This window comes from Lynx canadensis, chromosome X (genome assembly GCF_007474595.2).
Source record: "Lynx canadensis isolate LIC74 chromosome X, mLynCan4.pri.v2, whole genome shotgun sequence".
Classification (NCBI taxonomy): Eukaryota; Metazoa; Chordata; class Mammalia; order Carnivora; family Felidae; genus Lynx; species Lynx canadensis.
In genome coordinates this window covers 15,637,241-15,662,908 of record NC_044321.2, presented here as the reverse complement: position 1 = coordinate 15,662,908, position 25,668 = coordinate 15,637,241, and the positions used below count along the sequence as shown (strand labels likewise).

The 25,668-nt window shown below is 40.3% G+C and overlaps 1 protein-coding gene across 6 annotated transcripts in view; it reads left to right on the top strand.

Moving 5' to 3' along the window:
- The window catches only part of BCLAF3 (BCLAF1 and THRAP3 family member 3), a 56,628-nt gene extending 36,062 nt beyond the window's left edge, over nucleotides 1-20,566 (top strand). For all 6 annotated transcript variants that reach the window (XM_030304720.1, XM_030304717.1, XM_030304719.1 and 3 more), the window contains 4 exons: nucleotides 2,434-2,548; nucleotides 5,859-5,954; nucleotides 9,435-9,590; nucleotides 19,505-20,566. In XM_030304720.1, the coding sequence (XP_030160580.1) occupies nucleotides 2,434-2,548; nucleotides 5,859-5,954; nucleotides 9,435-9,590; nucleotides 19,505-19,534 (397 nt within the window). In that variant the 3' untranslated portion in view covers nucleotides 19,535-20,566. The remainder of the gene's footprint in view (nucleotides 1-2,433; nucleotides 2,549-5,858; nucleotides 5,955-9,434; nucleotides 9,591-19,504) is intronic.
- The last annotated feature ends 5,102 nt before the right edge of the window (nucleotides 20,567-25,668 follow it).

Here is a 25,668-nt window from a genome sequence, read left to right as displayed (position 1 = left end):
TTGAAATGTTCTTAATGTGGCAAAATATACATATAATAAATGTTATTATTTTAAGCATTTTTAAGTGTAGAATGCATTGGCATTAAGTACATTCATTGACAGTGTTGTGTAACCATCCACACTATCCACTTCCAGAATCTTTTCATCTTCTCAAACAGAAACTGTACCAACTAAACAGTAACTCCCCATCCTTTCTACTCCCAGCCCCTGATAACCTCTCTTCTTTCCATCTCTGTGAATTTGCCTGTTCTAGGTACCTCATATATATAAGTGGAATCATACAACGATTGTCCTTTTGTGTCTGGCTTATTTCACTTCGGAATATGTTTTCAGCCATGTCATATCATGTGTCAGAATTTCGTTTTTAAAAAACTTTCATTCCTTCTTAAGGCTGACTAACATTCCACTGTATGTGTGTACCCCATTTTATTTGTCCATTTTTCTGTTGATGGATATTTAGTTTGTTTCCATCTTTTGTCTGTTGTGAACAATGCCGTTACGAACATTGGTGGGGTCATCTTTTCAATTATAGCCATCCTAGTGGCTGTAAAATGTTATCTCATCGTGGTTTTGATTTGCATTTCCCTAGTGGCTGATGATGTTGAGGATCTTTTCATGTGCTTTTTGTGTCTTCTTTGGAGAAATACCTATTCAAATCCTTTGCCCGTATTTTAAATTGGATTCTTGTATTTTTATTATTGAGATGTAAAGAGTCCTTTATATATTCTGGACATTACTCCATTATCAGATATATGCTTTGCAAAGAGGATTTTTTAAAGTCCATTGTTTTCTTAATAAAATTAGTAGTACACGTCAGTGGCAAACATTTGGAAATATAAAGTATACAAATAAAAATATAAGGCATTCTTAATTTCATGAGTCAGAGATGACCACTGTTAATATTTAGTACATTTCCTGTCATTTACTTTTTTCTGGGCATATATGTAGTTTATTTTAAGTAATTAAAATCATCCTCGGGGTGCCTGGCTGGTTCAGGCCCCACGTGAGGCTCGAGACCCCGGCACCGAGAGTCGCATGCTCTACCAACTGAGCCAGCCAGGCGCCCCCCAAAATAATAAACCTTTTTAAAAAATCATCCCAGCTTTGCACCCTTCTCTTTTGACTTACTGTCATACCATGAGCAGTTTGACAGAACATGAGAGTTTGTAACATTTCAAAATACCCTGAGTGGCCGTTCCCTGTCAGGTTTGGGCGTCAAAGCTGGGGCCACAAAATGACCCATCCACAGTGTCTCCTTTTAAGGGATGACACCCTGCTGCATAAGACAGGCACTTGCAAACACGAGCGATACGTGGGAAGACTCCCAAATGCTACGTGTGCACGTAGCAGGGGTACTAGTCCGCTTCAGGAGGTCAGGAAAAGCCTTCCTGGAACAGTGCAGGTGGAGCAAAATCTGGAAGTTGACCTAAGTGGGAGGAAATTACAACGGAAGGAATTATTCCTGCAGACTTGCGGGAGCAGGAGAGACGGTGGTGTGTTAGGAACTGTGGGTTGCTAAATGTTCCCCGTGCTCGGTGTGCATGTTGGGGAGACTGGAACACAGCAGCTGTTGAGATAGCAAGGGCCACAGCAGGCAGGGCCTTGAAGATCATGATGAGGAGTATGGATTTTAACCTGACGTTCAGGGGGGGGGGGGGGGCATGGAAGGGATTGAAGCAGGCCGAGACAGTGAGCAGTTTGTTCACCACAGAGCAGGAAGCGTCTGAGGAACACTGTGGGGAGATGTGGGACGTGACAAGGAGAGGACTGCCGGAGGGCTGTGAAAATGAGGCCCCAGGGTCAGAGGGCAATCCCAAGGAAGGACCTTCCTTCCCAGGTCGGGCAGCCTGAGAAGAGGCTTTGGTGGCCTCTGGACATGGTGATGACAGGAGAAGGGAGCTGTCCTTCGCTTCTGTGGCCCAGCAGTGTCAGAAGTCTCAGCTCTGCCAATAGGGGACCCGAGCCAGTCACACTCTTTGTCTCTGGTGCTTTCATGAATAAGAGCCTATCAGGAAGGGGGCGTCCAGTCCTGCCAGAGTCTCAAGAGCAGTGGTTATCGTCCCTCAGAAAACACACATTCTACGTATGGTTTCAGGGGATGACAACCCCTAGGACACCTGTCCTTGGACCCCAGAGTGAGAACCTTGGTCCAAGGAATACTGTTTCCCCCTATTGCTGACTTTCAACTTAGCTCAATAATGTTTGTTGAAAAATAAAGGTTTTAGCCCTGATAACTATCATTTGTAATTTTAGTAGTGATAGATCTTGGAGTCTTTGAGTGTTTTTTTGGTTTGTTTTGTTTTCTTGTTTTGTTTCTTTTTAACTGTTTTGCTGCTTTGATTGTCTCTGAAGGGGGCAATTTAATTTCTCTTTTTTATTTGTTAGATAAAGGTAAACTAATAAAACGTTATTTTCTCTCTTTCATTTTATTAGGAATGATGAGCATTCCAGTTTTTCAGGGTTGAAGAATATTCATGTTGATGAATTCCAAAAACCTATAGGTTTTACAAAATCAAATTTTAGAAAATTTATTCAGAAACCGCACATGGTAAGAATGCAGCTCCGAATTTTTCATTTTGGTACACTCCATTCTCCTCACATATATGTGTATATATAGAGACCACCAGTATCTTTCCATGTTTCTAACTGTTCATTGAGTACGCGTTACAATTCTGTTGTTCATTGTTAGTGTTCTTCTGAATCTTATACTTATTATGAGAGAAGAAATGGTTATCTCTGATTTAGTAGGATTTTATTTCATTTATTATAGTACTACCTTTCTCAAGATTTTTTGGGTACAACTTTATTAAGGTATAATTTACATACCATAAAACTTTCACCCATTTTAGGTATAAAATTTAATGGTTTTTTTTTATAAATTTACCAAGATGTGTAACCATCACCATAATCCAGTTTTATAACATTTCATGACCCCAGAAATAGCCCTTGTGCTTTTTTAGTTATTCCCTGTTCCCACCCCTGGTTGACCACTCATCTGTTTTCTGTCTCTAAAGATTTGCCTCTTCATAAGGCAGTTTAAAAAATGTCAGATGAATGGGATGCCTGGGTGGCTCAGTCGGTTAAGCGTCTGACTTCGGCTCAGGTCATGATCTCATGGTCTGTGGGTTTGAGCCCCACATCGGGCTCTGTGCTGACAGCTCAGAGCCTGGAGCCTGCTTCGGATTCTGCATCTCCTTCTGTCTCTGCCCTTCGCCAACTTGCATTCTCTCTCTCTCTCTTTCTCTCTCTCTCTCTCTCAAAAGTAAATAAACATTTTTAAAAAATGTCAGCTGGCTTTTGAAATGAGAGCAAGCGATAGCTAGGAAGTTGGAAGCCAGAGTCTGTTTGTGATGTAATCTCAGAAGTGATGTTCTGTCACTTCTGTCATACGGCCATTTGTAAGACACAAGTCACTAGGTCCAGCTCACACTCAAAGGAAGGGAATGACATAGGGGCCTGGATACTAGAAGGTGGGGAGCATTGGGAGCCTGATCAGAAGCTGTTTGGTACGGTCCTTCTGCTGAGCCCCAATGATTCACATCCTTTCACTTGCAAAATACACCCCTCCCTACCAGGGTCCCCCCAAAGTCTCATCTCATTATATGTATGATTATGCACTTATTCAAATTTATAAACTTAATATAAATTCATGATGACTACTGTGAAAAGAGTTTTATATGAAACTGGAGGAAGAGATAAAGGTGTGAAAGAGGAAGATTTGTGAGAAGTACAGCAAATGGAATAGCCAATGGAATAAATAGAAGGTTATAAGACTTGGGGCTCCTGGGTGGCTCAGTCGGTTGAGCATCGGACTTCGGCTCAGGTCATGATCTCACTGTTTGTGAGTTCAAGCCCCATGTCGGGCTCTATGCTGACAGCTCAGACCCTGGAGCCTGCTTCCGATTCTGTGTCTCCCTCTCTCTCTGCCCCTCCCCCACTAGCGCTCTCTCTCTCTCCCTCTCTCTCAAAAATAAATAAGCATTAAAAAAATTGTTTTTAAAAGAAGGTTATAAGACTTGATTTTGGAAAAAAAGAAACTTCAGAATGGGCCCCGTTGTTTTCTTCTTAGGCAGTGGGAACTCTGTAGCAACTCCAGATAATAATGGATTTGGTTCTCTTCTGGATGCCTGAATAAATACTAAACGTATGGTCATTTTTCTAAAAGTTATGCCTTGTGTTATAAAGGAGTATTTTTTAAATTGTTCTCACATTCATGAATTAAACTAGGCCCTCACAGGCTAGCATGGGTTATGTGAAGGAAGATATGTATATGTTCCTACAGCTAAGGTATGTGCTACATGTTTTGTGTTCTCAATCCTATACATTTAAAATGTGTGTTTTGGGGGCACCTGGGTGGCTCAGTTCGTTGAGCATCCAACTTCAGCTCAGGTCACCATCTCACAGCTTGTGTGTTCGAGCCCGGCATCGGCCTCTGTGCTGACAGTTCAGAGCCTGGAGCCTGCTTCAGATTCTGTCTCCCTCTCTCTGCCCCTCCCCTGCTTGTGCCCTCTCTCTCTCTCCTTCTTTCTCTCTCTCTCTCTCTCAAATATAAATAAATATTTTAAATCTTCATTTAAAAAACGTGTTTTTTATTTAAAAATTTTTAAAAATATTTTTATCAAAGTATGTTGACATAGTGTTAAATTAGTTTCAGGTGGACAACACAGTAATTCAACAAATCTGTATGTTATGCTATGTTCAAAAGTGTAGCCACCATCTGTCCCCATACAACATTATTGCCATACCATTGACAATATTCCCTATGCACAGTCATCTCTATGACTTACTCATTCCATAAGTGGAAGCCTGTATCTCCCATTCCCTTTCATCCATTTTGCCTATCTCCTCACCCCCTCTCCTCTAGCAGCCATCAGTTTGTTCTCTGTTTCCATGGGTCTTTTTCTGCTTTTTTTTGTTTATTCATTTTTTTATATTCCACATATAAGTGAAATCATAAGGTATTTATCTCTCTCTCTGACTCATTTCACTTATTATCATACCCTCTAAGTCCATCCATGTTGTCACAAATGGCAAGATCTCATTCTTTTTTATGGCCACGTAATATTCCATCGTATATAGACCACATTTCTTTATCCACTCACGTATCGATGGACACTTAGGTTGCTTCCATATCTTGGCTATTGTAAATAACGCTATAATAAACTGGGGTGCATGTATCTCTTTTTGAACTAGTATTTTCATTTTCTTTGGGTAAATACCTAGTGTTGGAATCACTAGATTATATGGTATTTCTATTTTTCACTTTTGGAGGAATCTCCATACTGTTTTACACAGTGACTACACCAATTTACGTTCTCACAAACAGCGCACGAGGGTTCCTTTTTCTCCATATCCTTGCCAACACTTGTTGTTTCTTGTGTTGTTAATGTTAGCCAGTCTGACAGGTGTGATATGATATATCATTGTAGTTTTGAATTGCATTTCCCTAATGATGAGTGATGTTGAGTATCATTTCAGGTGTCTGTTTGCCTTCTGGATGTCTTCTTTGGAAAAATGTGCATTCAAGTCCTCTGCCCAAAGCTTGAATTTTTTTAATGCTTTTTTTTTTGTTGAGAGAGAGAGAGACAAAAAGTGAGCAGTGGAGGGACAGAGAGAGAGAGAGAGAGAGAGAGAGAGAGAGCACCCCAAGCAGGTTCCAAGCTGTCAGCACAGAGCTCTATGCAGGCCTCCATCTTACAAATCTTGAGATCATGACCTGAACAAAAGTCAGGAGTTGGACACTTAACCAATTGAGCCACCCAGGCACCCCCAAAACTCGTATTTTTTAAATGGTAAGATGAAATTTTAAAAATAAACTTTAAAGTATATTGACCCATACTCCTGCTTTTTTCATGCAGAGTTATACCATGCAGGAAAAAGACGTCATTACTCACAAACCCTTTGGAGCTGAGGGAAACCGTCAAAACACAACAAGCTTTAGAAGACCATTTAAGGTATTAAGTGTTATTTTCCATTTAATTCTAGCTTTGGGTTTATGCTTTGAACATAATGTTCTAAGTGTTAGTAAATTAAAAGCTGCTTTTGTGATATTTCAAATAGTGACTATACACTAAGATTGCTGGACATACATTTATAGTTAACTGTAATCAGTTTAATGGTAACCTTTTTCCTCGGAACTTGATTTTCAATTTTTTTTTTTTTTTACCAGTGGAATCCTTTTTCAAATATTATATGGAAAGCACAAATGCATAAAACAGACACAGATGAAGTGGCTCTAGATGAGGAGGCAGACAAGGTTCAAGACCTTCCCTTTACGCCTGCCCCTTTACCTCTAAGGTGTAAATGCATAGCTCTGTGAACCTTCTCCAAGGTTCACAGACTGAAAAATCCTGCCCATAGGTGTACAACCCTCAGAGGCCTTCTGCATCATCTCAGAAAGATTCTGGTCCAGCAAGCTTTGTTCAAGCCTGTTTCATCACATTCTAATGATTTGTACAGCTATGTCTAATGTGATTGTTTGATTATTCAAAACACCTCATCACACAGATATATGGAATAAGAATTATAGTGTGAAGTGCTGTATTTCTCTCCTTGTTCTCAGAAGTTGACATGCTTTTAAATCCATTTTGACTAAATTTCCTGCTTATGTAATAGGTACATCATTAATATTTTTAACTCTATAGCGTCTTTTCCCCTCCCCCTTGAAAGAAAGGAAAATAATCTAGGTTTTTTGGTGAAAGTAGCAGGCAGACCTGATAGACTGGTTAGCTCATTCGGAGGAAGTTAATATTAGCATAAAGGTAGTATAAACTGTCCCCAAACCATAGACTAGGAGGTAGTTATGAGTGGTCCTCTTTTAATGCCTGGCTTGTTGAGAGGCATAATTCTAGATGTCCAAAGATTGTTTTCATTTGCAGTAACACAATTTGAAAGCATTGTGTAGGTAACATTTTTAGCCAGTGTTTCATGTACCTAAAAACAGGTGACATTAGGTTTTTTCAAAAATATTCTATGGCAGTGGCCATAGAATATGTAAACATGTTTTACACCATCTTTTAGTATCTTGACTAATGAGCCATAAAACCAACTGAAAATATGATGTCTGTTTAACTTCGAGGCAGTATAACTGGGCTGTCCCGTATGAGTGCTTCCTAGGCTTCCTACATGTTTTTCTTCTCATTGGTCAGATAGAGTTGATTGTAGTATTTTTCTAAGATTGTTGCAAGGCCTATTTCCTGTTACCCTTTCTTCTTAAGGGAAATTCTTAAATGTTAATTATTTTTAAATGTTTTTCAAAATATATGCAATAAAAACCTTTTGACCAATCGTTTAAAGCTGTGTAATGTTACATGATTGTTTAGAAGTTCATAATTCTTTACAGTCAAATAGAGAGAAGTAATCCTTTCTAAGAAAAGGAACCATTTCATGAAAATTTGTTTTTTACAGGAGTTAGACTAATTCAAAGCCAGATAGTAATCACTTTGTTAGATATGTAAAAACGGACAGTGTAAATTTCAAGATTAGCTCTTATATGTTAAGTTTGTGCAGATAGTTTTAATGAAAGAGTTGTGTCTCATTATAATTCTTTTTTACCTGAATTTTCTTTAGGCTTAAGAAAATAATTGGAGGGGCGCCTGGGTGGCGCAGTCGGTTAAGCGTCCGACTTCAGCCAGGTCACGATCTCGCGGTCTGTGAGTTCGAGCCCCGCGTCGGGCTCTGGGCTGATGGCTCAGAGCCTGAAGCCTGTTTCTGATTCTGTGTCTCCCTCTCTCTCTGCCCCTCGCCCGTTCATGCTCTGTCTCTCTCTGTCCCAAAAATAAATAAACGTTGAAAAAAAAATTAAAAAAAAAAAAAAAGAAAGAAAATAATTGGAAAATAGGCCTGGCATAAATGCTTTTTTAAATAAACTATTATGCTTCATTATGCACAACATACCCATTTGTTCATTAATTGTGGAAACAGGGTTATATTTGGGTTTGATAATTATTCTGTTATAATATACCATTTGTACATTCACCACAGGGAAATCAAACAAATATTCCTTGTCCTCTTATGTGTCTTATAATACTGGGCATTATGCAGATCAGGAAATGGTCTTTTTCAGTGTAAACTCTTACCATGAAAACATTTGCTGTAATGGGATTTTTATGGTAAAGAAAGATTGACTTTTGAAGGTACTGACAGGAATAAAGAGAGTTTTTTTATTTTTTTTTTCTTTAAAGTTTATTTATTTTGAGATGAGAGAGAGAGAGAGAGAAAGAGAGACAGAAAGCTGGAGAGGGGAAGAGAGAGGAAGAGAGAATCCCAAGCAGCACCAAGCCTGACATGGGGTTCAGTCTTATGAATCGTGAGATCATGACCCGAGCCAAAATCAAGAGTTGGACGCCCAACCCACTGAGCCCCCAGGCGCCCCTAGAGAGTTTTTGATTCTTAAATAGATGTTGATACTTAATGTCCTCCCCCAATTGGGGATTTAATATATTACACTGTGAATCAGAAGGATAATTTTAGAAACCTTTTTTAAATGTTTTGTTTATTTTTGAGAGAGAAAGAGATAGGCAGGGCCAGAGAGAGAGGGAGACACAGAATCTGAAGCAGGCTCCAGGCTCTGAGCTCTCAGCACAGAGCCCAGTGTGGGGCTTGTACCCTTGAACTGTGAGATTATGCCCTGAGCCAAAGTTGGATGCTTAACTGAGATACCCAAACACCCCTAGAAGCTTTTTTTTTAAGTTTTTATTTATTTATTTGGTCACAGAGAGAGAGAGAGAGAGAGAGAAAGAGAGAGAGAGAGAGAGAGAGAGAGGCAGAGAGAGAAGGAGAGAAAATCCCAAGCAGGCTCTGCACTGTCAGTGTAGAGCCCAATGTGGGACTTGTACCCTTGAACTGTGAGATTATGACCTGACCTGAAGTTGGACGCTTAACTGACTGAGCCACCCAGGTGCCCCCAGAAGGATAACTTTAGCACATTAGATAAGGTTTTGAAAGTGGTACTTTTTTACATGATAAATTTCAAGAATTTCAATTTTTTTATGTTTGTTTATTTTTGAGAGAGAGACAGAGTGCGAGTCGGGGGAGGGGGGGAGTCGGGGGAGGAAGACACAGAATCCCAAGCAGGCGCCAGGCTCTGAGCAGTCAGCACAGAGCCCAACCCAGGGCTCAAGCTCACGAACTGTGAGATCATGACCTGAGCCGAAGTCGTCGGACACTTAACCAATTGAGCCACCCAGATGCCCCAAGAATTTCAAAACTTTTAACTTAGTTTTAAAAATTGCTTTTATGTAAATTAAAAAAATCATTATATAAACTAAACTAGGAGGCTAGTTTGAGGTAAACATACTTTATTACCATCAGTAACCTCTTCCTTTTTAATATACGTGGTGCCTAGAATCAAGAGTACCGGACATTTCCCCATTTCTTACACTAATAGATTTGGAAGCTGTAGTTTTTACACTTAATTTTTTTTTTCTTTACAGACCAACTTTAGAGGTGGCAGATTCCAGCCCCATTATAAATCAGGCCTAGTACAGAAGAGCTTATACATTCAAGCTAAATATCAGCGTTTACGATTTGCTGGCCCAAGGGGATTTATCACTAATAAATTCAGAGAAAAATTACTGAGGAAGAAAAAGGTTAGTTGCATTATGATCTTTTAAAAATGTAGAGTGACTTTTGAACTCCTAAATCATCTATGTTTAATAGATCAAATGGTTTTTTTTTAGTTTAATTTTGACCTAAGTTACAACCTAGATTTCACAAATGTTATTGCATGACAGTTGAAGAAAAAGTTCAAAGAGTGATGGTGTTGGAGTTGTGAGACTGTCTAATGTTAAAATGCTTTTTGCTGTTATGCCCCAAATGCTGTGAATGTGTCAGCTGTTTGAGCTTTTTACTTTGGAATTTCTGTTGTGTGATTAATGTTTGAAATGGAAATTCAGGTAAAAAACGTTTTACCGGTGTATTTTAGCCTTCTACAATGTGAATTATCTAAGTACCAAAGGATATTGAACTGACTGTATGAAAAGGACACACGATTGCAAAATATACTAACTCTTCTTCTCACCCATTCATGTGTTTCTTATTGTGATAAAATGCATATAAAGTTTGCCGTTTTAACCATTTTTAAGTGTACAATTCGGTGGCAGTAATTGCATTCATAATGCCTGGCAACCATCGCCACATGTGCTAACTCTTAATGTTAATAAAAAGCTTCTCGATAATTTGAATTTTGTTCTTTTAGGTGTGGATTGATTTTACTTAAATTTGTCATGTTTATATTTCAAAATGCAGCATAAAAATGATATGAAGTTACCTTCTGGATATTTTAAATGAGAGCAATAACATTACATCAGTTAAGTGAGGCATGCTTGCCAACTTTCTGACTCAGTTTTGTTCACTTGGGGCTGTGTTTTCTTTGAGAAATGTATGTGTATCCAGTGTTGCTATCATATAGTCCAACGGTGGTTTTATAAATTTTCTAACCATAATTGTTTCCTTAATTATTCATACTTGTGAAGCCTTTACCCTGAGCTCGCGTAGTGATTTTAGTAAAACTTGTTTTTCAGAAGATGGACTAGTAGAACGGAATTGACAACCGTTTGTGTGGGCTTTTTTAATTTATTTATTAAAAAAAATTTTTTTTAATGTTTATTTTTGAGAGAGACAGAATGCGAGTGGGTTAGGGGCAGAGAGAGAGGGAGACACAGAATCGGAAGCAGGCTCCAGGCTCTGAGCCGTCAGCACAGAGCCCGACGCGGGGCTCGAACTCACGAGCCGTGAGATCATGACCTGAGCCAAATTCAGATGCTCAACCAACTGAGCCACCCAGGCGCCCCCCCCGTTTGTGTTTTTTTAAGCTTTAGCATTAACTATAATACTTTCTGTAACTTCTCTCACCTCCCACCCCCCGATTTCAACTGGATACCTTAGGTGAAGTTTCGCATTTCACCATGCGTGTCACTCTTGATGTCACTGAGGTTATGAAAGCCATCTGTTCCTTGAGAACATGAGTGTAACTGGACACATTTCCCCTCTTGTACGCTTCCCTACTGTTAGACCGAGGTGCTGCTTTTCTTCCTGACTCGTGTGGCAAGTTTCTTTGCAACAGATCTTCTTCTAGGCATTTGTCCTCATTCACAGATGGCAGCCTGGCTGTTGACGGGGAAGCAAGTCATTGATTTCCACTCAAGGAGGAAGGTTGAGGCAAGCCTTTTCCTCAGTTGCAAGGTTGGGATTCGGGTACATGTTGTGTGTTCTTTTCTGTTGGCTCTCTGTTAGCTTCCTCTGACTCCATTTTTACCTCTAGTTTTTAGATGACTCGGGACTCCTGAGGGCTTGACCATCTGCCTCAGCCTGCAGTTTCTATGTGCTCATTGAACTTGTGCTGTTTAGTCATTCTTTTCTTAGCCTCACCGTGCCAACTTCCTATTGACCACCCAGTTCTTCCAGACCACATCGACCACCAGCCTCCCTTAACAGCAAATAGAAACCAGACATCAAGCCTTCATCTGAGGACCTAAGAAGTGTGTCCTAGAGGAGGCCACAAGCTGCTATGAGTCTCTAGTCTTTAGGGGCTAGGCGTTTTATGTCCTCTAAAATGCAGCAGTTACAGGTAACATCCGGTGCAGGTCTAGCCTGCCCTCCTTTGTCTTTCACTGCCATCTGAGGGCTTTAGAAGTAGTCCCAACACACTGCATTTTGTGACCTTCACTGTCTACAGCTCTTTGTCTTACGCCTGTCGTTCTGGATGCTACTTTGTCTTTGTATTGTAGCTTTGACATGGGCTTTTACATTCTGGCTACTGTCAGTACCTACAAGCGAGGCATAAACAGGCTGTTTTGTAGATTTGTGTTTGAACAGCCCAGCTCTCCAAGTATGGCATGAAATGAGGTACATACGATACGATTAGCATCCTACTTAACAATTGAGTTCCACATTCTCCTACCCTTTAGGATAAGGAATGAGGCATTGCACCTTCTCTGTTTCTGCCACGGTCTGAACTAAGGCACTTAAGGCTTACCTGGCCTTTGGGCTGTCCCAGTAGTATTGTGCTGCTCTGAAACCCCATTCCATGTGTGTAAACTGATGACTTAGACCTATTACTTCATTTTCCCTCAACCTTTATGCCCTGAAAGAAAAGAGGTGTGAAGGCTTGGAGTCTTTAGTTTTTTCCAGTGTTGCTTGCTTCCGCTTTCCCTTCGATTAGGGCCACTTTTGCTCCAGTGGAGTTACTGAGTGTGAGGTATCACTTACATCACTTTTCATCTCAAGCTTCTGCTTCGGAGGGAACTTTGAAGGTCCTGTCCTGGAAAGAAGCCGTAGTCTGGGCACCATCTGTACACTGCTTTTTTTTGCTTTTTGCCCTAAAAGAGAATTCATTCTTTTTATTGTTATTAGATCACCACCTAGATGAATTAAAGATTCGTCACCAGTTCATTAATCTAGGTGCCCTGGGGCTGCTCTAGCCTGAAACCAGATCTGAACCTACACACCCATACGTGCCTGACAGTCCACCAGGAAGGTTCAGACTGACCTTGTCTGGACTGCTCCCTCCCTAGCCGTGGTGACATGCCCGGGCTGATCATTCCTGACTTGGAAGTCTTGTGGTGCTCATCTGTAGTGCGGTCCAGTCACTGTGCCATCATTCACGTGCTTCCTCTCTCCAACACCAAACAGTCTCAGGAAGGAGTGGGGAGATCCTAGATGTGCTCCTAATATTTCTTCTTGTCCCACTTCGCAAGACTGATTGTGGCTCCCCAGCTGCCTACAAAGTAGCAGGATTCCCAAGCAGTATTAAGAAGTACAGAACTGAAATGCTTCCTCCTAATTTATCTGGTGTTTATCATTATTAATCCCATTCTGGCACCTACATTGTCTTTTATTGTGTCTCCTTTCTCTCAGATTCTGTGCCTGGGCTAGACGATGAGGGGGTGGGAGGAATGTCTGTTACCACCTGGAGTAAGGCTGGTCTGTTCACAGCCATTCACAAATGCCCCCCTTTAAAGATCCTCTGCTCATCACAAAGTTTTCAGAAATTCTTGGGGGAGTAGGACAAAGAACGTAGTAAAAATTCATGAAGCCACCTCTGAGAACATTGCCTCTGAAAAAATGCTAGCGGTTGAGTGTTTAGTCAGGGAGATCTGGACCTCTTTAGCATCACAGATTCTCTCGCAGTCCTCGGGGTGCCTGTCAGCGAGGTGCCTACCAGCACTCGGCCCGTGGATAGGAAAGGGAGAAGGGAGAGATTGTAAAGACACTGCAAGAAGGAAGTCAGAGACTGGGATCTGTGGCTCTTGGGGTTGAAGAAACCCTTGAAAGTCATGGGGTGCAAAGACAGAATGGGAGCCAAGATCAGGTAGATCACCAAGAATCCGTTCTACACCCACTGTGTCCCTGGACCTGAAGTGTGCCATCATCGCCCTCAGACATTTGTGACCTCTGGAGCCTCCAGTTTCACTATCTCTCTCTATGACTTCTTTGTCTTATTTGGTGGTTTCCCTTCTATGCATCCTTAAAAAAATATAAGCATTCTCTAGCATTCTATTCTTTCTTCTCTTTGTTTATTCCTTCTACTTGCCTTGACTGTCCTCACCTCTTCCCAGGGTTCCAGCTGTTACCTCTGATGATGACTTTATCCCTCATCATTCTCTAGAGCCCCAGAAGTCCAGCTGCCTCCAAGGTGCCTCTTGAGGGCACCTCCAATTCAGCATGTTCAAAATCAAACTTTCACTGGCACAAACTACAGCATGGGTGACCCTTAAAAACATGTTGCTAAGTGACAGAAGTCAGTCACAAAAGACCTCATATTGTGTGATTCCATCTACGTGAGATACTCAGAATACGCTGAGCCATAGAGAAAGTAGATTAGTGGTTGCCAGAGACTGGGGGGTTAAGGAAAAATGGGTGTGTGTGTGTGTGTGTGTGCGCCTGCCAACAGGTATGGGGAGTCTTTGCGGGTGAGAAGATACTCTTAACACTGATGGTAGTGACTGATGGTGGCACAACTCTGTGAATATACTAAAGAACCATTGAATTGTACAGTTAAATGGGTGAAGTGTATGGTGTGTGGTTTATATCTCAGTGGCACTGTTGAAAATAAAATCAAATTCACTCTCCTCCCCAGACCACTGGTTTCTTCTGACAGCTAGCCAGCCAACCAGACACGGTTCCTGGTTCCCCTTCCAGCTTCAGCCATTGCAAGTCTTTCTGTCATTCATTCATTACTTCGTTCATTTTATTTTATTTTTTTATGTCTACTTATTTATTTTGAGAGAGAGCGCGCACGTGAGCAGGGGAGGAGCAGAGAGAGGGAGAGAGAGGGGGAGAGAGAGAGGGGGAGAGAGAGAGAATCCACACTGTCAGCATAGAGCCCAACCCGGGGCTCCATCCCATGAACTGTGACATCATGACCTGGGGCAAACTGTTACATTGTTCTTTTAAAGCTCTTCCATGGACTCTGCACACCACATAAATGTGATAACTAACATAATTAACTTTTTAAAATATGCAAACAACGTCTTTTAATGTGAGAAATTTTGTATCAGTCATTTTTTCCCTTGAATTTGGATATCCTTCATATTTTATTTATTTTTATTTTAGAGAGAGAGAGAGCAAGAGAGTGCGTGTAAGTGGAGGAGGGGCAGAGGGGAAGAGAGAGAGAAGCTTAAGCAGGTTCCATGCTCAGCATTGAGCCCAACATGGGGCTTGATCCCATGACCCTGGGATCATGACCTGAGCTGAAATCAAGAGTTGGATGCTCAACTGGCTGAGCCACCCAGGCGCCCCCATGTATTCATATATAAATACTACTTATTGCTAGTAGAATAACGTAGTGTTTTAGGTATCCATTCTAACTCTCTTTTTTCTTTTTGTTGATGTAAGTCCTGAGAAACCTTGTTAATATGATTCTATAGATGAGAATGAAAAGACTTATTATAGCAACGCCACTTGATTCTTTGGACTCACTCTGAATTATAGGCCAAATAATCACCTAGTGATCTGTCATCAAAAACTGTTTTGAATGTTCTTTTGTCCTCCTTCAATTTTATTAAACAAAGGCAAAGAGGTGGAAGCCATGTGACTTGCAGAAGTATGCTATTTATTAGTAGCTGTTAGGGTGGGTTCATTTTCTTGACACCATCAGCAACATCTCCAACTGCCCTGTTTTGGGGGATCCCCAGGTAATGCAAAGTAAGAAGATTCAGGATGAGAACTTGTATCTTTCTTGTATAAAGTGGAGGGTGAGGGACCAGCCCTAACCACTTGTGCAGGTAGATTAATTTTGGAAAGTGAACATTGGGAAGTTGAAGATCTAGAAAGTAATTCTTCCCAAACTATCTGTACCCACATGCTCCTTGGAAAGTCTTCATATATCCCTAAGGGTAGGTATACCCTAGCTTGATAATTGCTGACTTACTTAACCAAGCCTCTGTTGATGACTTTGGTATAGCTTACAGGTTTTCTTATTTTTGGTAACACTACTGGGCAAATTGACGTTTTGGTACCTTGCCATAGTCCACCTTTTTTACTCATTTATGCTCTGACCAGAAGTACATGAAAGGGCCCGTTTACCTACACCCTAGCAGGTGCTCCACATTATCAGTCTTTATTATCCATTGTCAGTCTAATAGCAGAAAATAGTTCTCATTTGCCTTTCTTTGGTTATTAATTATGTGAGCATATTTTAGGTGTCTGTTGACCAATTAATGCCTTCCCTCAGCTTCCTTATTTCTATGCTTTGCCAGTGTTGCTGTTGAGGAATGGTACTTTTTCTTATTGATTTGTAAGAACTCTTAATTTACTGAGGATATTAACCTATCATACATTTTGCTGGTATTTATTTTACGTTTGCCAGCTATTTGTGGCAGCTTTTACATTACAAAATTCGTAAATGTGCATGAGTCTGTTTGACTTTGTGCTTATATGGTTTCTAGATTTCATATCATACTTATGCTTATAAAAATTCCTTATGGTGTTTCCTTTAAGGGGTTTTTTGGTTAATTTTTAAAACATATAAATATTTATTCCCTCTAGAATTTATTTTTATGATACAGTGTGAGGTTAGAATCTATTTTTTTCCAATGGATAGTCAGTTTTTTGATACCACTTATTAAATAATTTGTCCTTTTCCCACTGATTGAAAATGCCACCTTTAGCGTATGCTACATTCTTATGTATTCCTGATCTGTCGTTGGAATATTTGGAGTCTCTAGCTTGTTTCCTTGCCTGCTGTAATTTGCTTATTCTGTGCCTTCACTACTAGCACAGTTATTCTCCCAAAACACAGCCTGAATCATGTCACTCTTATGCAAACTCTGCAACGATTCTGTTGCCTACAAGAGAAGAGACCAGACTTGTTCACCGGCTTCAGTCCTAACAAGCTACCTTTGTAACCACATTTCTTCATGGAACCTCTGCTTTTTGGAACGTAAAATATGTTTTCATGTATTTGTATCTTTGCTCCTGCTGTTCTCTTGCCTAGAAATAGCCTTCTGATCCCCACCGTTTTCTTATTAAACCCTGCTTTCCTTTTAAGACCCACTGTAAAGCCTTACCAAAGCCACCTCTCTAGCTCTTGTTTCATTTCGTCTCTCACTTGTTGCTGTTTGCCTTCTTGTTTCCCCAAGTAGATGGTCAGCTCCTTGAGGACAGAGGGTACCTCATTGGTCTTTGTATCTTCCCCTTTTGCCTTTCATTTAGTCTGTCTTTAGAAAACACCTGTGGAATAGAATCAAATCTAATCGTCTATACATACACGCACTCACATGCATCCATCTATAGCTCTAAAAAGTTATTGAATGACCGGTGCCTGGGTGGATCAGTCAGAGCTTCTGACTCTTGACTTCCACTCAGGTCATGATCTCACAGTTGGGTTCGGGTCCCACGTCGGGCTCTGCAGTGATGATGCGGAGCCTGCTTAGGATTTTCTCTCTCTCTCTCTCTCTCTCTCTCTCTCTCTCTCTCTCTCTCTGTCTGTGTCTGTCTCTCTGCCCCTTCCCTTCTGGTGCACACACACTCTCTCTCAAATAAACTTAAAAGAAAGAAAAAGTTACTGAATGGTAGTAGCCATTGTGTCAGGGGTCCCCAAGACCAGCCCCAGGTTTTGTGATTGCTAGGACTCGGCATATGGTGGCACTCACAGCCGTGATGTGTTATAATGGAGGGCTGCACAGCACATCAGCAGAAGGAACTGGCACACAGGCAAAGTCCAGAGGACACCAGGTGCAAGTTTCCAAGAGTCCTCTCCCAGTGGAGTCACACGGGACGTGCTTAATTCCCGCCCCCCCCCCCCCAACTTGGGGCGCCTAGGTGGCTCAGTTGGTTGGGCGGCCGACTTCGGCTCGGGTCATGATCTCGCGGTCCGTGAGTTTGAGCCCCACGTCGGGCTCGGTGCTGACAGCTCAGAGCCTGGAGCCTGTTTCAGATTCTGTGTCTCCCTCTCTCTGACCCTCCCCCGTTCATGCTCTGTCTCTCTCTGTCTCAAAAATAAATAAACGTTAAAAAAAAAAATTCCCCCAGCAACAAGCTGTGGTAACACATGTGAAATGTTGCCGACCAGGAAAGCTCGTTAGAGACTCAGTGCCCAGGGTTTTCATTGAGGGCTGGTCACATAGGCACCTCGGCCAGTTACATACCGAATTCCAGACTCTCAGAAGGAAAGCAGATGTTCAGCATAGACCATATTGTTTGCACAGTTTAGACACTCATCAGTGGTGAGAACCCTACCAAAATCTAAGTTCCTGGCTGACAGCCAAGGAACCTAAGTTCCTGGCTGACAGCCAACCTTGTAAGTAGCCTTTCGAAGGATAGTAGTCAGATATGCTGTATTAACTCTTCCGCACAACCATCTTTTTGAAGAGCTTAATTTCACAGATGGTAAATGCCTAAAGAGAGGAGGAAAAAATCAGTATGTAGGAATGGCCAGGGAAAGTATGCTAAGCACTTTGATTTTTACTCTCTCCTCTTACAGAGGAGGTCAGCTGAGTCATAGACAAGAGCAGAGCATAGAAGGGGCTACAGCCAAAGATCCATGTATGATGGTAGAGTGTAGACAGTTGGATACACATGGGAGTGTGCAAATTATAGAGGGCCTTGAAAGCTGGGTAGAATATTGAGGATGTGATGTAGTAATAGTAGGACATCTTGCTAGCCTGAGGAGAAAGTGATGTTGAGGATGATGGCTTGGTGAGCAGTGGGTATGCAGGGTTCTGGGGACGAGATGACATGGAGGGAGACCAATAAGGGAGCATTTGCAGGGATAGCAAGTGTCAACCTAGGAAAACTTAGATGAGCATGGTGCTCATATCTCTAGTACAGCATTCTGCTTAAAATAGCTGTTCACATAATTGGAAGAATGGAGGGATCAAGCTGAGAGATGGTGTGGGTGTAGAAGAAGCTACATCAAGGATGAATGTGATTCAGAATAATTGTACATTTTTATAAACAAGATATTTCAGCTGAAAAAAATTTTAAGAATTATTATAGTCAGAGTTTCCTTTTAAAGTTGTTAGTAGGCAACAGATATTTTATTTGAAGATCAATGTATATGATTTTTGTATTATAGAAAATTAAGAAATGGGACACGATGAATTATACCTCTATTTAAAGGAGTGATGTTGACAAAAATAAAACTATGCGTGTATTTTGAACATTTCACCAATTAACCAAAACAGAAGAGTAAGAATTTTCTATCAGCACTGTTTTTGTTTGGAATTAAATGTTGCCATACTAATGTAAATGCCAAAAAATAAATCAACTTTTAAATTTCTTTCAGTTTTAATAATATAAGATCCTAGTAAAAGGTAAGGATATATGTATTAATAAATATTTTAAATGTCCCAGGAAAACATGCCATTTACCATTTTTGCACTTTTATTAGTTGCATGGTCTTCTGTCCAGTTTGTGGTTGGTAATTTCATATTTTGCATCACAGTATAGAAGCCATGTCCATTACCCTCTTTAATCACAGTCTTGTTGTTATGAATTCCTTTTCCTGTGCTTATGGAAGCCTTACATCTTTTTATGTTGTAGATGACCATCCAAAAGCAAGAAAGCTTCCCCGCCCCCAGCAATAGCTTTCTCTGCTATCAGCCAAGCCAGAAGAGTCCGTGTTGTTTTAGAATTAAATATACCATATATTGACAAAGATAAAATACCAGTTTGAGACTGGGTGTATGTCACATCAGGCTCTGTGCCTGAGGGGCAGAGTTTTAAGAGTCTTGACTTTTTTTTTTTTTTTTTTTTTTTTTTTACAATCCCCAGGGAAACTCGCCCAAATAGCAGAATGCCTTTTCATCAACTTACTAATACCAGCATATTGAGTGTCATATATTTCCTTTGTCCTACTGACCTATCATTTGGTATCTGCTTTGCTGTGTTCTGTTGTTACTTTGCGTCTTTGGGGTTCCACATACCTTTGTGGGGGTCTAAGCTATAAGTGGTATAAAAATTAAAACATCTTGGAAATTGCAATGTGAAAAAAACTAGCTCAGATGTTATAGTTGACTCCTCTTTTGAAGTTTGTATTTCTTTTGTTTTCTCTCAATAGGGGTATACAAACATTGCCACCCCAGTCTAATCTGGAATTGTTACAAACGGAAACGACACTACAGGATGGTATTCGGGAGCATCTCTTTTTATCAGAAGTTAGAATTGGCACTCAAGCACTAATACTGTAATTTCCTTGATAACATAACTTTATTTTTCTGTAGCAGAATGCTGCAACTTTTTTACACTTAACAATTGCTTTTAAATTACAGTATTCAATGTAAAAGTTGTATTAACTACAGTTTCTTTTGCAAAAAGTCTTACAAGGGCATTATTTGTTGATGTGTTTTTCTCTGAGCATGGTTTCATAGAGAACTTAACTGAGTTACATCCAGATGTTTATATGTTGAAAGTTTTGCTTATGTAATAAAAACAAAAAAAAAGTATCTGAATTGTATAGTGTCTGTACATGAAAGAACTTTAAACAGTGGCCTTATGGTAGCAAATTTTATACCAGTTTTTCTTTTTTCTGATGATAGTTTGGCTTATAACTTGAAGTTTTCTTAAGTTTCTGAAGATCAAGGCCTATATGATTTATACATTTCATATTATGATATAAGAAGGCAAGAGAAAAGGTGCTTCAAAATTTCCATCAGGTAGTTATGAGTGCACTGAATTTTTAGTAATTGGTTCATTCAGTTTTTTCCACAACTATTTGCTCTTTCCAATTTCAAAATGCTATTGTGGAAAATATGTAAAGATTTTGTAATCTCTGTTCCATCTTATTTTCCCCTCAGGGCAAGCTTGTGCATATCCTGTTTTTAAAGGCTTTTTAAAAATCTGACAGACAAAATTTCATATTTGGAAATTGTACTTTACTACTACAGCATTATACATTTTGCAAACACATAAAGTGTTTATTTTCAGTTCAGTTGTATTGAGTACGTACTATCATAAGGTAAAATTGATGGGATTTTAAATAATATTTTAAGTCCCGGTACCTTATTTCTTTATGTTTTCTGTGTTCTGCTTAATAGTACATACACATTCCCCGTTAAATTTCTGTGAACTGCTTATTTGTAATAAAATAAAAAACTGTTGCTCCTCCTGCTCGAAGAAGTTACTTGCCAGTTTGTGAGAACATTATTTTAATTTCATATGAGAATTACAGCCCTGAGTAGAACCTGTTGATATTTAAAATAGTTCGGCACTTACAAAGGCAGAACTTTTAAAATCAAAATCTGGTAAGAACTTGATTTCTCATGACTGGATGTGAAAAATCTTGCTACAAACATTTAATTTTTTTTTTTTTTACATATCTTTGTAAGATAGGGCAGCCATTTCCTTAGTGGGTCAGCAGTAAGTGGGGGTGAGAGTACTTGCATTAAAATTGGGTAATAAATTTAGGTCGATGTCCTGTCTTAATGCTGTGTACTGTCTCTGTAAGTCAGGTTTTCCAAACATATTGAACATTCCACTTATGGTAAGAAAGAAATACATGTGCACAGTAGTATGACAGCTTTATATTGTGTTAGGTTAACTATTTGGTCAACACATGTTTATTGCACAGGTCCCATGCTAAAATTATAGCAATGAACAAGAGAACAAGACACGTGGAGCCTGCCTTTATGGTCCAAACAGTCTGATATGGAAACTGGACATTAAACATGGAAATGTAGCTCAGTAAGCAGCATTAATTCTCTGGCTACATTTATTGTGGCACATAAGGCTAAGGCAGTTGACTTGACATTGATCATTCCACAACTGATTTCCTCTTTAGGCATGTTTGGATATACTTTTGGCATCATCTCAATATGCAAAGCATGTTATTTGCAAAACACCTATTTGTAATGTGGGTGTATTCAGAAAATATTGAGTGCATAAGATTTAAAGCCTCAAAAGAAAGGCTTGCTGTATAATTTCGAGTATAATATAAGGACAGGAACTGTGTCTGTCTCGTTCACCACAGTATCCCCAGTTCCCAACATCCTACTTGGCACACAGTAAGAACTCATTAAATATTAGTTTAATGAATGAGTAACAAGTAGAATATGTTTTTTAGGAACTAAACATCTAGCTTGCATGTGGAGGTTGAACAAAAGTTTATCTTATCCATAGCATTTTTTATTGACTGAGAAGAATTTGAATTCTCCAATGCATAAGACTATAAAAGAGAAGTTGTTTTGGTAAGTCACATACCATTGCCCTCTCCCCTTCCCCCCCTGTATGGTAGGTATGCTCTTCTCGGCACTGGGGAGACAAAGATAATAATATGACACAGTTCCTCCTCTAAGGAAACTCATCAGCTGTTGGAGAAGAGATTCACAAAAACAAAGAATTCAGTATAGAGTGTTAAGTGCTTTACTGCAGATACATTTACAGAAGTTGAGACAAAAAGTTGGCATTCCTGGTTCAGTATCCCCTGGTAACATTTTCTTTCTTACTGATTTCACAAAACTCAAAAGGCACTGTTCTGTTAGTGGTTTTGCTGGTTTTAAAATTTTATGGGTTGGGGAAAACTGGGTAAAGTGTACATGGGATCTCTCTGTATTATTTCTTATAGGTCCATGTAGATCTACATTTATCTCACTATAAACTTCAATTAAAAAATATACCCATAATCTTATCACAGACAAAACTGCTATACGTATTTAGGAGGCCACATTTTCTTTTTTTCTCTCTTGGAAAAAACTATTATATTTACATTGTAATAATTTATGTAGATGCATAATATGGGCCACATTTTACCCAACAAATCCTACATTGGTGAAGTTTATTTTTTATTCATTCTCTTCTAAGGGTATTTTTTTTTCTTTTTTTATGAATATAATTTATTGTCAAATTGGCTTACATACAACACCCAGTGTTCATCCCAACAAGTGTCCTCCTCCCTGCCCATCACCCACTTTCCCCTCTCCCCCACTCCCCCATCCACCTTCAGTTTGTTGTCTGTATTTAAGAGTCTCTTGTGGTCTGCTTCCCTCCCTCTCTGTAACTTTTCTTCCCTCCTTTCCTTTTCCCCTGGTCTTCTGTTAAGTTCCTCAAGATCCACATATGAGTGAAAACATGATATCTGTCCTTCTCTGACTGACTTATTTGTGAAGTTTTTTTTAAAAAAGGATGGAGATACTTCGAGGCAGAAGTGGGAAAAGTAAAGCTGAATCAGAAACTCACCTTCTCCATTACCTAGCAAACTCAGTAAACCTCGGCCACAGATTAACCAGCAGCAACCAATCAAGGGAGAGGGGAGAAGATGCTTTTGCAACAAGGTATGGTGTGACTTCAACCTCGCCCCTGCCCCCTGAGTAGCACAGAGTAAAGAAACGAAGTTGGCGACATCTTCGTGACAAGGGCCCCCAGTGTGGACAAAGGGACTGATGAGATGAACAGGCCATGCGGAGTCAAGTCAAGGAAAACCCTTGGGAAGATGAAGTCATTGCAGCTGTCTCAGGACCTCAGCAAAAGGGAAAGATTCACCGGGACAACGCACCTGCGGGTTCGCAGAGCAGCCTGGGGAAGCCAAAGCCTACAGGATAAGATCTACCTTTGGGTCCGGCGAGCCCTGATTCTGGACACTTAATGGGAATCCAGAAGAGAGGGCATACCAGGTTCCCCAACAGAATTCCAGCAAAACGAATGGTATGAGCTCTGAGTCCATCAAAATACAGAACTGAGATTTATTAAAACTGAGGGGTTATAGTTGTAGAAGAGAATGTGAATGTTCAAAACCTTGACAAAGAACAGTTAGCATACACTGATCAATTAGGACATGGCGGGGGGGGTGGGGAGGGGAGTAGGGTGAAGATTAAGAACTAACTGCCCCATCTTGCACAGCCAGGTGTCATGTCAAGTTATAATGTCTAAGATTGTATTCTATAATATAGAAAAAACCTAGTGAGCGACCTTAATTTTTTCAGTCTTTTTCTTGACCTTAAATGCACTGGTTCTCAAAGTGTGGTCCCCAATCAGTGGCATCAGCAACACCTGCATAACTGTTAGAAATCAAGAGTCTTGGTCCCACCCCAGACCTGCTGGCTCAGACTGGGGCTGGGGCCCAGCAGTCTGCGTGCCCTCCAGAGGATTCTGCTTTGCGCTCAAGTTTGAGAATCACTGGCTTCCGTAGTTCTTTTAGGGACCGGTAGCCCTTATGGTGAAGAGACATTTATCTCAAGTTCAGCAGCCCCTTTCATTTTTAAGTTCCATAGCATTCAAACAAAATTAAAACCTTTTAAAATAAAAAGTATAGCGATTCCCACCATCAATCCTGTCTGTGCCTATGAATCAAGAGGTCTGGAAACACGCCCACTGTCTGTTAACACTGGTGATTTTTTTTGAGTGGTGGTATTAGACTGAGTGACTCTGTGTTTTCTGTATGGACTGAATACGTGAACATTGTATCATTTTTATCAAATAAAATCATTCTTTAAAACAAAAAAAGTGGTAAGGATATTTCATCCTCTCCATGGCATATCTCTTACCAAAATCCACTTATGCAAGTTTTACCTCCAAGGGCTGCCTCCTTCATCTTAGTCCGGATGGTCTTACTCCTTGCCGCTCCTCTTCCCACATCAAGACACGTGGGTAAGCTTCCTTAAGTATATGTTGGGTTGACTTTTTTTTTTTTCAACGTTTATTTATTTTTGGGACAGAGAGAGACAGAGCATGAACGGGGGAGGGGCAGAGAGAGAGGGAGACACAGAATCGGAAACAGGCTCCAGGCTCCGAGCCATCAGCCCAAAGCCTGACGCGGGACTCGAACTCACGGACCGCGAGATCGTGACCTGGCTGAAGTCGGACGCTTAATCGACTGCACCACCCAGGCGCCCCGGGTTGACTTTTTAATAACAATTCTTTTTTTTTTTTTTTTTTTTTTTAAATTTTTTTTTTTTGAACGTTTATTTATTTTTGGGGGGACAGAGAGAGACAGAGCATGAGCGGGGGAGGGGCAGAGAGAGACGGAGACACAGAATCGGAAACAGGCTCCAGGCTCTGAGCCATCAGCCCAGAGCCTGATGCGGGGCTCGAACTCACGGACCGCGAGATCGTGACCTGGCTGAAGTCGGACGCTTAACCGACTGCGCCACCCAGGCGCCCCTTTAATAACAATTCTTGACTTAAAATGTTTAACATAATTACATATAATTTGAATCATTTTACTACTGTTCTTTTTAAAAAGAAAAGCCTTTTTTATCTCTGACAGTAACAAGTACATAGAAAAGGGGCGCCTGGACAGCTCAGTCGGTAGAGTGTGTGACTCTTGATCTCGGAGTCCTGAATTTGAGCCCCACGTTGGGCGTAGAGATTACTTGAAAAAAAAAAGTACAGAGAAGAGTGTGTAAAAGGAAGAAAAATTCATTCATAATCAAGCTGTTTATATATATTTAGGGTAAACTTATGATGTTTTTTCATTAGTTTTTCTGAGCTTTTTTTTGGTAGTTGAGGTAATATTTTATATATTCAGTCTTTGCACATAGTCACATACATGTTTAAAACATGTTTGTATGACATTCAAGTTGACATATTTTTGGAAGGCAAGGGATAGAAGCCCATTCCCAGAAAGCTAAAAATGTCTTAGAAATACTGGATTATCATGTTAAAGTTTAGAGGGCTTATTTGTTTTGGCTGTACACATCATTAAAGACATTAAAAGCTAGATTAAGGGCACCTGGGTGGCTCAGTCGGTTAAGTGTCCGACTTCGGCTCAGGTCGTGATCTCACCACTCATGGGTTCGAGCCCCACATCAGGTTCTCTGCTGTCAGCACAGAGCCCACTTCAGATCCTCTGTCCTCCTCTCTCTGCCCCTCCCCTGCTCACTCACTCTCTCTCTCTCTCTCTCAAAAATAAATAAACATTTTTTAAAAAGCTAGATTAAGTTTTACAGATAATATTCTAAAGTGAATTCTTACCTCAAATTTGAATCCCTTCGAGATAGGGGCACCTGACTGGCTTAGTCACTAGAGCATGCAGACTCTTGAGCTCAGGGTTGTGAGTTTGAGCCCCACCTGGAGTGTAGAGATTACTCGAAATTCTAATCCCTTCTAATGACGTTTAAAATAATATTTAGTAAAGAAGAAATTAATGTTATGAAGTTCTTGCTGGTAACAATTTCTGCAAGGGATTACAGGGAACACAGTGCTGCTCACTTAATGGTCTCTTTACAACTATGGTGAAAAAACATCATCAAGAGGTTCCTCAAAAAGCTAACCATAGAATTACCATGGGAT